The sequence below is a fragment of the Echinops telfairi genome, unplaced genomic scaffold (genome assembly GCF_000313985.2).
Source record: "Echinops telfairi isolate 266 unplaced genomic scaffold, ASM31398v2 ScPeMD7_19;HRSCAF=73, whole genome shotgun sequence".
NCBI lineage: Eukaryota > Metazoa > Chordata > Mammalia > Afrosoricida > Tenrecidae > Echinops > Echinops telfairi.
Window position 1 is genome coordinate 1,209,233 of NW_022103916.1, and position 13,922 is coordinate 1,223,154.

The following is a 13,922-nucleotide window of genomic DNA, read 5'->3' on the forward strand; positions in this document are numbered from 1 at the left end:
ATGAATGTACAAATGTGCTTTACACAATCAATGTGTGTATGGATTGTGATAAGAGTTTTATGAGCCCCTAATAAAATGATTTAAAAAAATACGTGATTTTTTAAATGATAAGAATGAAATGACCAGAATTGTATGAGAGTATATACCATGCAGAGGGAAATGTTTGAACCCTATTTTAAAAGAGAAAATAACATCGTGTGATCAAGTTAAAAATAAATCAAGGTAACACTAGGTCATTTTTAATGTTTTCATCCTAAGAACTAAGCCATCTTTCTTGTTCACACACTAAATGTGTAACGGGGCTTTTCTGCCCTTTTAAGATCATTATCCCAATCCCCCATTAGTCTTGGTAGAGGTATGCTGCTTTTAAGTACTGGCAACATGATAATTAGATTATCTGTAACCCCAGGTTCCATTCCATTCTCGATTTTGTTCAGGACATCTGTATTTGATAGGTCTACAAATTTGCTAAAAATTAAAGGATACTGCCTTTATTAAATAAAAAAAATCTGAGTTTGTGACACTTTTCCTTCATAGAACTTTAAGTCTGGTAGTGACAACTGAAGAAAATGGAAGTGAGGCAGTTAATTGCATATGGTCACAAGACTATTGATTTTAACCCTATCTTGCTTATACTACATTATCCTCATTCTTAATACTTAGCAATAGCATTATGTAAATCAAACAACTTATAAAGTTGATCGTCAATTTTGCATAAGTAAGGAAGAGTTTATTATTTATTTGTGCGTGTGTGCTTTCTTTTGCTAGCAGACAAATCTGATTCTAAGCCTGGGAGTATGACACAGGAGGTTGGCCAGCTCCTGCAAGACATGGGTGATGATGTATACCAGCAGTACCGGTCACTTACACGTCAGGGCAGTGACTTTGATACACAATCAGGTTTTTCCATTAATGTAAGTCATTTCTAACAACCTATCTTTTTTTTTTTTTTTTGCTGTCCATGTGTCCTCATTATTCACGATTGTGTCCGAGTAATCTCTTGCGTACAGAAGGGTCAGGGGGAGGAGAGGAGCCAGTCAGGGTGCAGTATAGCAACGATGAAACATACAGCTTTCCTCTAGTTCTTAAATGCTTCCTCCTCTTCTCTCCCCCCACAACTATCATGATCCCAATTCTACCTTACAAATCTGACTTGACCAGAGGATGTATACTGGTACAGATAAGAACTGGAAACACAGGGAATCCAGGACAGATGGTCCCTTCAGGACCAGTGCTGAGAGTGCCGATCCTGGGAGAGTGGAGGGAGGGTGGGGTAGAAAGGGGGAAACGATTACAAGGATCTACATATAACCTCCTCCCTGGGGGATAGACAGCAGAAAAATGGGTGAAGGGAGTGGGTAAGATATGACAAAATAATAATTTATAAATTATTAAGGGTTCATGAGGGAGGGGGGAGGAAGAGCAAAAAAGTGAGCTGATTCCAAAGGCTCAAGCAGAAAGAAAATATTTTGAGAATGATAATGGCAACAAATATACAAATGTGCTTGACACGATGTATGTATGAATTGTGATAAGAGTTATATGAGCCCCCAATAAAATGATATATAATTGACCTCCTATAAAAAGAAAACTTGAGCCCCAGCCAGAACTTCTGAAAGAACAGGATTTTAACATTTGAAGGGGAGACTTGGCAGGTAAAAAGCCTATTTGAAAATAAAATTCAATTTTTTAAAAAATTATCTGTTGCCTAACAATGAAGGTAGGATTGAGGTGTCTCTGGGATACATCTTTTTCCTTCCCACTAGGAAGTTGGAAATATCTTCCTAGTTGATTTTTAATTCTCATCTTCCTTTGTCTCTGCCCCCCTAATCTGGTGTTTATAGTAATGAGTGTCCACAGATTTTGTCATCTTAGGGCATCTAGATTCTTGGAAATGATAATGGCTCAAGACCTTTTTTTTTTTCTTTTACAGAGTCAGGTCTTTGCTGCTGATGGTGCCTCCACTGAGACTTCCACATCAGGAACCTCCCAAGGAGAGGGTATTAAATAATTTGCTTTTTTATCCTCACAAGTTTTTATTTCTTGGGAACATAAATTGAAAAGATAGTGACTATCCTATGATTTCATTGTTTCATATGTAATTAGAAGCTCCTTATATGCTTAAGTGAATGGAACTATGATTTACCTAACTTTATTTTGGTTGCCGTGGTAGCACTTTTCAGTGCCACTCTTTAAACCACCATATCCTTGTCCTTAGGTTTTTCCCATGCTGACATATAGAAGTTTATAAGGCCAGTGACAGTATTCAACTCTAAGCTTTGCATGCTAGATTTCTGCTCTCTTTAAAATATCAACAGCACACATTGTGGCTACTCATTATGAATTTGGGAAATTTTATGTGGAAAATTTCTAGTCCAACTTTTTCCAAAGTTATCTCTTGGGTAGGAAAGTTCTCTTGAAACCTAATTGGAGACCTTCTGCTTAATATCAGATTAGCCCCCCCAGAGAGATCGGGAAAGCCATTATTAAAATATTACTAGTATATATATAATGTGGATGGTGCCAATAAAATTCTAGAAGAGCCTCGGTGCCTACTAGTTAGACACCAAAATGAGTCAGATTTGATGCTGTGTTTGAAGAACTTGGTTTAATGATAAAAAGAAACCTGCAGTACCTCTAATACAAGACAGCTGCTTGAATAGAGGCATGCTTATGTAAGATATAGACTACTTGCTGTAAATACCATGTGTATTAGAGGTTTTAATAGCTGGTTTTGGGAAGTAAGTTGCCGTGCCTTTTGGATAAATTCGGACTACCAAAGTTTTAGTTACTAGCTGAGCAATTAACTGTACCATCAGCAAATCATAATAGATATTGAGCATTTGAGCCGAACTAAATAAATAGGCATGTGTCAGAGAGGATTGAGAAGATTAGAGGAGATAAATGGCATATTTGTAGAACAACTATTAGTGCACTGTTTCTGGAACATGTATAAGAAGGGAAGTGATTTGAGGTAAATGGATACTTGTCAAAACCTCCCTCCACTGTATTATGTTGACAGACCATGTCTCACCTGGTTCATCCTAGTTTATTACATGTAGGGAAGGGTGTTCAGTTTGTTATGTTGACCTTTAAGTGAAGAAGTAATATTCTCATCACTTAGACATGATTTCCCAGTATAAAATTGAACCAGTATTTGTTTCTTAGCAGCTTCAACTCCAGAGGAGTCTCGAGATGGAAAGAAAGATAAAGAAGGAGACCGGGCCTCTGAAGAAGGCAAGCAGAAAGGCAAGGGCAGCAAACCTTTAATGCCCACTTCAACTATCCTTCGTCTTCTGGCAGAGTTGGTGAGGTCTTATGTTGGTATTGCTACGCTGATTGCCAACTACAGCTACACTGTCGGCCAGTCTGAGCTGATCAAAGAGGTAATATTTCAGCTTCTGCTTAATGGCTAGTAACTATTTCAGTGTGAGGAGTCCTGATGTCATAGTGGTTAAGCATTGGGCTGCGATCTGCAAGGTCAGCCATTTGAAACCATCAGCCCACTCCGTGGGAAATAGATAGGGATTTCTTTCTACTCCTGTAAACAGGAAACTCCCCAGGGCGGTTGACTCTGTCCTATAGGGTCAGTATGAGTCAGCATCAACTCAGTGGCAGTGAGTGGTTTCAGTATGGATTCTCTAGGGGAACAAATGCAATGAAGGATATAGCTAAATATATAGAGAAAGATTTACTTCAAAGAAATAGATTATTTAATTGTGTAGGGGCTTTCAAGTCCCAAATCCATGAGTCGAGGAGACTTCTGATGGCTTAACATGGTGGCACAGGCTCTACAGGTCAAGTCCAGACTGGGAGGACTCTATTGGCTCGTTGGGTTTCTCAAGTCCAAAATCTGCAGGTCAGGAAGAAGACTGAATATTTCTGTAGGCTTATTATGTCTCAAGAATCCAAGGTTTTAGGCAACCAAAAGTGCAAATTTGAAAGTAAAGCAAAGCTTTTCTAGAACATCAATTTATATACTGGAAGCAGTCCATACCTTAAAGGAAAACCCCTCTTTTAATAGATGGCTGCTCATACCAGGTAACCAAATGAAATGTAAGTTCCCTATACCCAAATTCTTTGCTGATGAGTAGATTCTGACTTGTAAAGTCCCTACAGAAGAGGATAAACCTACCCTATGAGGTTTCCACAGCTATAAATCTTTGCAATAGCAAACTACTACATCTTTTTCCAGTGGAGCAACTGATGCATTTTAAGTCACCAACCTAGGGCATAACTAAGGCTTTTTGATAATTACATGCTATTGTTATTGTTAAGGTGCATCAATTCCGACTCATGGACCCTATATACAACCCTGCACCACACTTTTACTTTTTCAACCCATTGTTGCAGATACTCTGTTAGTTCATCTCATTGAAGGTTTTCCTCTTTTTCACTGATGTACTTTGCCAACAATGATATCCTTTTCCAGGGACTGGTATCTCCTGATAACCTCCACAGAGTGACATGAACTCTCCATTTTCACTTCTAAGGAATATTCTGGCTGTGCTTCTTGCAAGGCAGATTTGTTTGTTCTTTAGGCAGCCCATGGTGATTACATATGGTCTACCAAATCTCTCAGAATCATAACCTAGCTAAGTTGGCTTGTTAACATTAGTCATCACAGTTCACCCCTTTGACAACTTGTCAACTAAAGTCATACTTGCACCTCAGAGGATATAATTAGCATAGGTACAACTGACTGTACTTGGGTCCTCTTGTATTATTTCTTTGGCTATCACTTGTCCCCCTCTAGCCTAGATAGACTTAATTATCCCCATTGTGTTTTGTTTAGGGTCCCCAATTCAGTGGGAGAAACGTCTGTTGTACAATTTGACCTACAAAGAGAAGCAATCAGTTTTCAAAGATGCTCACAATTTCTTCACAGATTTATTCCTCAGAGTTGTAAGAAAAATGTGTCCTTTGGGCACTCACTGCATGGCTTGGTAGGCCCACATTTGGAAAATCCACTCTTTTTAAAATCATTTTATTGGGGGCTTGTACAACTCTTATCATAATCCATACATACAAGCATCCATTGTGTCAAGCACATTTGTACATTTGTTGCCTTTATCAAAATATTTTCTTTCTACTTGAGCCCTTAGTATCAGCTCATTTTTTCCCTACCTTCCCTCCCTCCTGAACCCTTGATAATTTTTTTTTTTCATGTCTTAACATTTGCCGATGTCACCCTTCACCCACTTTCTTTTATCTGTCCCCCAGGGAGGGGTTATATGTAGGTCATTGTGATCTGTTCTCACTTTCTCCCCCTTATCCTCTTGGTATCGCTACTCTCATTATTGGTCCTGAGGGGGTTTATGTGTCCTGGATTCCCCGTTTTCAGCTCTTTGCTGTACTTGTGTATATACTCGGGTCTAGCTGGATTTGTAAGGTAGAATTGGGGTCTTGATAGTGGGGGGGAGGAAGCATTAAAGAACTAGAGGAAAGTTGTATGTTTCATCGGTGCTACATTGCACCCTAACTAGCTCTGGAAAATCCACTCTTAATATTAAAGTCTTAAGTCTATAATATTTCTCTAAGTCTTTAGGTAACTTCTTATAGTAGTTGTTAAGTGCCATCGAGTCAGCTCCAACCGACTTATACACAGCAGAACAAAACACTGCCTGATCCAGCACCATCCTCACAGTTATTCCATCCTCACAATTATTTCTATGCTTTTGCCCATTGTTGCATCCATGGTGTCAATTGATCTTATTGAGAGCCTTCTCTTTTCTCCTGCTCTCTAGACATGTCCAAACTATTTAAGATATAGTATTGCCATCCTTGAGTCTAAGGAGCATTTTGGCGGTACTTGTTCCAAGGCAGATCAGTTTATCTTTTTAGTAGTCCATGGTACTTTCAAGATTCTTTTCTAGCACCTCAGTTCATATGCATCAATTCTTCTTCAGTCTCCATAATTCCAACTTCCTCGTATATATAAGCCAATTGACAATACAGTGGCTTGCATCTGACTCTCCCTAGTCTTGAAAGTTAATGTCATTGCTTTTCAATACTCTAAAGAGGTCTTGCACTGCAGATTTACCCAGTGCAACTCATCTTTTGAGCTCTTGATTGCAGCTACCATGAGCATTGATTATGGATCAATTAAGACAGAATCCTTGACAACCTCAATCTTTTTTCCATTTACCATGTTTTGTTCCATTTTCATCTTTACAAAGGGCAGTCTTAACACTCTCTCAAAAAACAGGCAACTTAGAAATGTTCTTCAAAAATGGAATCGATTGAAAATGAAATTTTCTCAAGAACTTTTGTAAGTTTTGAGTTTTTCTTTTTGGGTTTTTTTTCTAAAGATGTTAGGTATTAAATATACAATCACCCAGAACCTTGTTTCTCCCAAATGTTTTATCCAGTAGGGGTGATGTTTCTTGTATTATTGTGCCACACCATACCATGGATTAACAAAACAGTGCCCTTTTTACTGTTGGAAACAGTCATTAGTGCCTTTTGTCAAACTTGAAAACGTATTCAGGAAATGCATCCTTAAGGTTTTTTCCTCTGGAACTATTTGATACTAAGTGTTATCATCTAGGTCAGTGGTTCTCAATCTTCTACAGTTCCTCATGTTGTGGTGACCCCCAACCATAAAATTATTTTCGTTGCTACGTCATAGCTGTAATTTTGCTACTGTTAGTAGTCTTAATGAAAATATCTGATACAGGATGTATTTTCATAGTTACAAATCGAACATGATTAAATCATAGTGATTAATCACAAAAAATATGCAGTTCTATATTGTGAAATATTTATTTCTAATTATAAATTAATGAAATTTTGTCTTGAAGCATGGTGTAGCATGGGTAACAGTCTTCGTGCCAGATACTTGTATGTGGGCATATCTGCATGTGGGTGGATAGCATGGGTAACAGTCTTTGCACCGGATACTTGTATGTGAGCATATCTGCCTGTGGGTGGACCCGCCTGGAGACAGATAGAGGAGTGGTGTCTCAGTTACTAAGACGATAAATAAATACGTGTTTTCTGATGGTCTTAGGCAACCTCTATGAATGGGTCGTTCAACTCCAAAAGAGGTCACGGTGGCCCACATGTTCAGAACTGCTGGTCTAGGTTCTCTATAGGCATAAAACTAATAAGGCATATATTTAGATATATACAAAGTAAGGTTTACCTCAAGGAAATGGATCACACAGTTGTGTAGGGTCTGTCGAATCTAAAATGTATGAGTCAGGAAGGACGCTGTAGACCTCTGCTGCCCATACCCCAAGAACCAAAAATTAGGCTACATGTCATTCCAGGGTGAGAAAGGGATGGAAGGGGTCTTTAGCTTTGCCAGAACCACTTATATACTGGAGGCAGGTCACACCACAAGGAAACTCCCCTTTCAAATGATTTGCTATTCACAACAGTCATAAAAGGGAGTGAGATTATATGTTTGTGATTACGTATTGATGTTTTTGGTGCCCTGCTAACATTATTTGAGAAAATAATAGCCTAGCTACTTTGACACATATCACTATCACAGATACTTTGATCATTTGATTCTGTCACATGCTTTACTAGGAATCTGTCCATGCTATGTGGTAACCCATTTAAAAACTGGGTCTTTTTATCATGGTGTGAAGCCATTGACAGGCAAGAGTATAAGCTGATGATTTGTTGTTATTCAGTATTCAGTGTATTTGCAAAAGGCAAAACTAGAATGAGAGACCAGTAAAGAATCTGATAGGATAATTTAAATACCTACATACTTGAGTTTAAGCCAACCCGAATATCAGCTGAGGCACCTAATTTTACCACAAGAATGGCTGAAAAACTCAGCTGATACATGAGTATGTATAGTAATAATGATCTGTGTGGGGAGTAAAAATAGTAATTCAAAGAGATGGATTTGGGAGATGAGATCGTGGGCTCAAGGTTGTTTTTTGTTTAGTGTGTGTTTTTGTAGGTGTGTATCCAATAAGACTAGAGGGGATAAGATTTTGAGAATATGTAGAATTTGAGAGATACATGGGGAGTATCTAAGTAATGGTCTCTAGATGACATTTTATTGCACCTATATGAAATTGAAGTCTGTAGCAGGGGCCACTAGCATTACAATATAGTATTTCATATAGTAGGACTTTTTGAAAGCAACTGCTTTTAAGTTGTTGAGGATATGTAGATAGCCCCCAAAATGCAACCGTTCATATATGTACAATTCTGTGGCATTAATTCTATTCCTTGAGTTATGTAACCATTCTCCTTTCCTGTTTCTCCCATTAACATAAACTTTTTGCCCCCTTAAATTTCCTTCCTCATCACTGTTGTCATTTTGTTCTGATACACATACGCTTGAAAGACTATAATGCTTAAATGCAGATTTTCTTTAATAAGCTATTCTTTGGTTTTGATATATTTGTTTAGAATTTAAAGATTATCTCAGGACAGTGATCTAAGGAGTTTATCCATAGCTTTTGTTTTGTTTTATTGTTATTTTTATTTCAATGCAATTATAAATACCAAAGGTAAAAGTTATAATTGATCCCTTTTTAAAATCATTTTATTGGGGGCTCATATAACTCTTATCACAATCCATACATATATCCATCGTGTCAAGCACATTTGTACATATGTTACCATCATTCTTTTCAAAACATTTTCTTTCTACTTGAACCTTTCCTTGGTGTCAGCTCCTCATTTTTCCCCTCCCTCACCTTTGATAATTTATAAGTTATGGTTATTCCTATTATATAAAACATTGTATCACCAGCAATATATGCAAGTTCTGCTTTTTTCCTACCAACACTTGATATTCTTCTGATTCTTTTGTTTGTCCTTTAACCCAGACTAGTGAATTTGTAGTGGTATTGAATTATGTTTAAAAAGGTATTTTTTAATTATGTTTGAATTATGTTTAAAATGGTATTTCCCTCTTAGCCATCTTGTATATTTCCCTCTCGGTCATTTGAATACTCTCTTTTGTGAAGTATGTGTTCAAGCCCTTTGTTCTTGTTTTCTCTTGAGTTATTTGTACATTCTGATTTACGTACATTACCGGATTAAGTATTGAATATATGGTTTCACTTTAAAACTTGGGCTCCTTTATACCAATTTGTCATAATTGCTTATAAAAGAACTTTTAATTACACGTTTCTTATTTGTCTATTAAATGTGTGTCAAGTGATTACTTGTATTGGGTACTAATACCCACTGTCATGGAGTTGGTTCTGGCTCATAGTCATCCTGCATAAGGTTTTTGAGGCTGTAAATCTACGTGAATTGATCGCCTCATCTTTTTCTTTTGGAATGACTAGTGATTTTAGCTGCCAACTTTTGGTTAGTAGCCCAACGCTTACCCCACAGTGCCACTGAAGCTCCTTGAATACGTCTAGGCACCTTACAAATGCTATTGATACCTTACCTCAGCAAAGCAAGATTGTTTGGTTATTGTTCTCTCTAATAGAGAAGGAAAATGGCTCACAGAGGTAATTCAGTCAAAGTCATACTGCAGACGACATCTAAATTAGACTCAGATCTCTGTTTCCAAAGTTAAATCCTTTTCAATGTTCTGACCACCCCCCCACCCCACCCCGGTTTTTATAAACAATGTCCTTACTATATTATTTACATTTATTCAGAAATAGCTTTGACTTTTCATTCCTCAGAAATTGTTTTATATTATTAATAGTTCTATCTTAACAGTGTCATAACCATTTTTTTACTCTAAAATGTATCATTTTTCATTTGCTGTTAAGATAAACTTAACCATGAAATTAGACATTTTAAGACTACAATTCCTGACAATAAGAGACTTCAAAAAGATAACTCCATTTTATATATATTTTTTTTTTTTTCACTGTGTAACCCACTTCAGTGCCCGATGCCTTTGAGAGAGCCGGGCAATGGTTCATGGTTACAGTTCGCTCTGACATGGGACACTATAAGAGGCCCATGGGGTTGGGTCTGCCATCAATCCAAACCTATGCACAACTCCATTATGTTTTAATTCCTTTTTTTTTTTTTCACAAACTTTTTTTAAATCATTTTCTTAGGGGCTCATACATAAGTTGTGTCCAGCACATTCGTACATATGTTGCCATCATCATTCTCAAAACACCTGCTTTCTTCTTGAGCCCTTGGTATCAGCTCCTCATTTTTCCCCTCCCCCCTGAACCCTTGATAATTTATAAATTACTATTATTTTGTCATATCTTACACTGTCCTACCCACTTCTCCGCTATCCGTCTCCCAGGGCAAAGGTTATATGTAGACCTTGTAATCTGTTCCCGCTTTCTCCCTCACCATCCCTCCACCCTCCCGATATCGCCACTTTCACCACTGGTCCTGAGGGGTTCATCTGTCCTGGATTCGCTGTTTCCAGTTCCTATCTGTGCCAATGTACATCCTCTGGTCCAGCCGGATATGTAAGGTTTTCACAAACTTTTTGAAGCCCCCATGTGTTTGTTCACAGTGATGTTTAGTCTTTACCTCTATTCTGTTCCAAAACCTTCAATCCATTTTGATCCAGAATCACAGATTAAGAAGATTCTAACTTTGTTTTCTTCCCATTTATCCTTTTTAATTTTGCCTATCATATCTGTGAATAGGTTGTCTTCTACTTTAGCTCAGGCCAGTTTCTAGGTCAGGCAGTTACCCACTTTATAGGGATCATCAACTACTAAAATTTAATTGATTTCTGACAATGATGAAAACATGCAAACCAGAAGTTGGGTTGTGAGTTATTCTTGTTATTGACTGAATTCTACAGATAACAAAAATATTTTTACCTTGTCTTATTTTTAAAGGTGTCCTGGGAATAGTTCTGTTAAATATTATAAGTAAAAATGTTTTTAAAAGTACCAAGTAACATCTGTATTAGGGAATGGGTGGTTTTGAAACCATAAAATCTAGGTCTACTACTTATTTAGCTGATTCTTTTGAACCTTGGTCTTCTCATGTATAAAGTAGACCTGATACACACTCAGTGGGTGACATTGTGTGAGTGGTCGTGTTGCTGTGCAGATGATAATGGCATAAATGTGTTTGTGAGTAAATGTCATAATTTATGGCTTTTTCAGGACTGCAGTGTGCTTGCTTTTGTTTTGGACCACCTCCTCCCACATTCCCAGAATGCAGAAGACAAAGACACACCTGCGCTTGCTCGCCTATTTCTTGCGAGCTTGGCTGCTGCAGGAAGTGGTACAGATGCCCAGGTTGCACTAGTGAATGAAGTAAAGGCAGCCCTTGGACGGGCACTGGCTATGGCTGAAAGTACAGAGAAGCATGCCAGGTAATACCAATACCTGATACAGTTCTATTACCTAAGTAATAGTAATCCCTTACTTCTTTCTTCGTGGACTTTAAGAAGTGTTCTTTTAATAATAGCATTGTATTGTATTGTGAAGGTGAGTAAAATAGTATTGCTACTAGAGTTCTTGCATGCTTGGGTTTATTCCACCAAAGGTCTTTACTTCTGTCTCTGCACTCAAACTCAGTCTACTTATGGGGCCTTCAAAGAAAAGGTCCAATCAAAATAGTGCAGTGGAAGGAATCTGTTAGATGAGTTCAATTCAAGGCAGAGAGGTGGTGGCAACTACTTTTTGAGATTCCAAAGGGGTAGTCTTGATAAGTTTTCTCGAGGGATCAAGAAATACCATGATCATGGGTGCTTATTACGAAGACATTTTATGAAAATTAAAACTACATTGGTGAGGAAAGGGCCAGGAAAGATGTACCAAGAATTCCCTCCGCCCCCTAATATTGACAGTGTTACTGCTCATTCTTCAAGGGTAGCAATGGCTGTCCTCCAAGAATTTCATTGGGAAACAATACCTCCTCCACCCTGGAGCCTTAAATTGCTCGTTCAATTTTTTTTATATGTTGGTCCCCAAACTGGAAGAAAGTTACAGAGGAATACAATTTTTATCCTTTGAGGATTCCAAAACTACTCTTTTGACATGGTATTCAGTTGAGCATTATTTTTCAGGGAAACATTGGAGAGATATAAACACTACTTTAACATATGTACACCTAGATGGGCGCATGTGTTGAGAAAAATATAGATTGATGTTTTTTATATTTTTGTGCAATAAAGGTTTGTGAGTTTTGTAGCAAGTTTTACACTTACCGTCATATTCTCCAGGTCATCTGAAATCATTCAAAATATGCAGAGCATTGATTATATTTGTAGGTGTTTAAATGCCTTTGGAAAGGGGGGCAACATTTCCACTGTGTTCACGCGAGAAGTTGGGCAAATTTTTTTTTAACTTAATGAGTTCACACTTATTTAGATATTTTTTCCATAGTGAAACAACAAAAGGCATAGGAGAATGGTCTGAGAATGCTTTATTAACATGTTAGTGGTGTAAACTTCTTTCCCAGACTTCAGGCAGTGATGTGTATCATCAGTACTATCATGGAGTCCTGTCCCTCCACCTCCAGCTTTTACAGCAGTGCCACAGCCAAGAGTCAGCACAATGGCATGAACAACATCATTCGACTCTTCCTGAAGAAGGGGCTGGTCAATGACCTGGCCAGAGTTCCTCATAGCCTGGATCTGTCCAGGTAAAATTTCCTGGTTCTTCCCCAGCCTGGCTTTTCGCCTTAGCTTGCTAATTTGCTTCATAAATTCACACCAATTGAGTAGTAAAGAGGAAGTTAGTGTGATAGAAAAACAGTTGGATGTAGATGGGAGATAGGAGTCCATAGTACTGTTGCATTTTTAGTAATATTAGATCTTGATTTTCTCATTTGCCACAAGCCCACAGGCTATATCAGTGATTCCTCCCCCCATGTTTTGCTTCCACTTTAACAGTTCTTTTTATAGAATGAGTGTGTTCTCTAAGAATAAAAATGAACAGAAATAAGAAAGTAGATACCAAATTACTTTTCACTAAAATAATAATACACCTTTTATATTATTGTGTAACTTGGTTTTTTGGGGATTTGTTTTGGCTTTGTTTGCTTTTGAGTTCATCTCTAGCTTTACCTTTTAAGTTTTCGTCCTATTAAATGCATAGCCACATTCAAAATTGTTTGTCCAGACCAGAGTCGAACTAAGGATCTTGCGTTGCATCTGATTATGAGTTTTTAATCTTAATTTAACAACATATTTCCCCCATCCCCATTGCTGTAACTTGAAGTTGCTGGGCCTGCTGTCCTACAAGATGCTTTGCCTTATAAATTATATCCGGTTGTTTTATTACAGTGTAATTTAGCTAACTCCTTTACTCACTAAAAGGGCTGATTAAGCAATTAAAACATTTTGGGTTAGTCTCTATCATAAGCCATGTACATTTCATATTTTAAGAGACACACCTCTTTGAACTGCCCTTAATAATGTTAAGACTGACTACTCACTGGGTTAGTGTAACACCTGGTATTGTTTCATTTTCCATTTTTTCACTAGAAATAATCTGTATTAACTTTGGCAGTGTACAATTGTCAAGTTCTCTAATAACCATTTACCTAATGAGTGATCTTTATACTAACTGATAAACCGTGCCTGAGTCAATTGATTTCTTTGGGTGTTATATGAGACCGCTTTGTACTTTCTGTCTTTTCATGCTATGTTATTAGCCAGTATTTTTGTGTGGTACAGCCCTATTTCAATAGGGAAAGCCTATTTGCTTGCTCGTAAGTACTGTTCCTACTGAAACAAATAGATTTAAGTCTCCAACTTTAATGTATGAGTTTTTCTGATTTTCTAATAGATTTACCTAGATTTTTGAAAACTGATTCAATGATTGGAAGTACAATTAGCATTCTTTTTCATGCTTAAATAATTTTGGTGAGTGGTCCTCTCTGCTGACTTGTTTTTTTCTTTTTAAAATCATTTTATTGGGGACTCTCACACCTCTTATAACATTCCACACATCAGTTGTATCAAGCACTTTTGTACATATGTTGCCATCATCATTTTCTAAACACTTACTTTCTATTTGAGCCCTTGATATCAGCTCCTC

At 37.5% G+C, this 13,922-nt stretch overlaps 1 protein-coding gene and 1 non-coding gene across 2 annotated transcripts in view; one reads left to right on the forward strand and one right to left on the reverse strand.

Moving 5' to 3' along the window:
• The window catches only part of HUWE1 (HECT, UBA and WWE domain containing E3 ubiquitin protein ligase 1), a 155,401-nt gene that overhangs the window by 105,264 nt on the left and 36,215 nt on the right, over positions 1-13,922 (forward strand). The window contains exons 46-50 of the mRNA XM_045288269.1: positions 769-914; positions 1,934-2,000; positions 3,172-3,386; positions 11,037-11,248; positions 12,340-12,522. Of these exons, the coding sequence (XP_045144204.1) occupies positions 769-914; positions 1,934-2,000; positions 3,172-3,386; positions 11,037-11,248; positions 12,340-12,522 (823 nt within the window). The remainder of the gene's footprint in view (positions 1-768; positions 915-1,933; positions 2,001-3,171; positions 3,387-11,036; positions 11,249-12,339; positions 12,523-13,922) is intronic.
• On the reverse strand, positions 9,813-9,944 carry LOC115869020. Its single transcript, XR_004045941.1, has one exon. It is a non-coding gene; the product is annotated as a small nucleolar RNA SNORA42/SNORA80 family (small nucleolar RNA).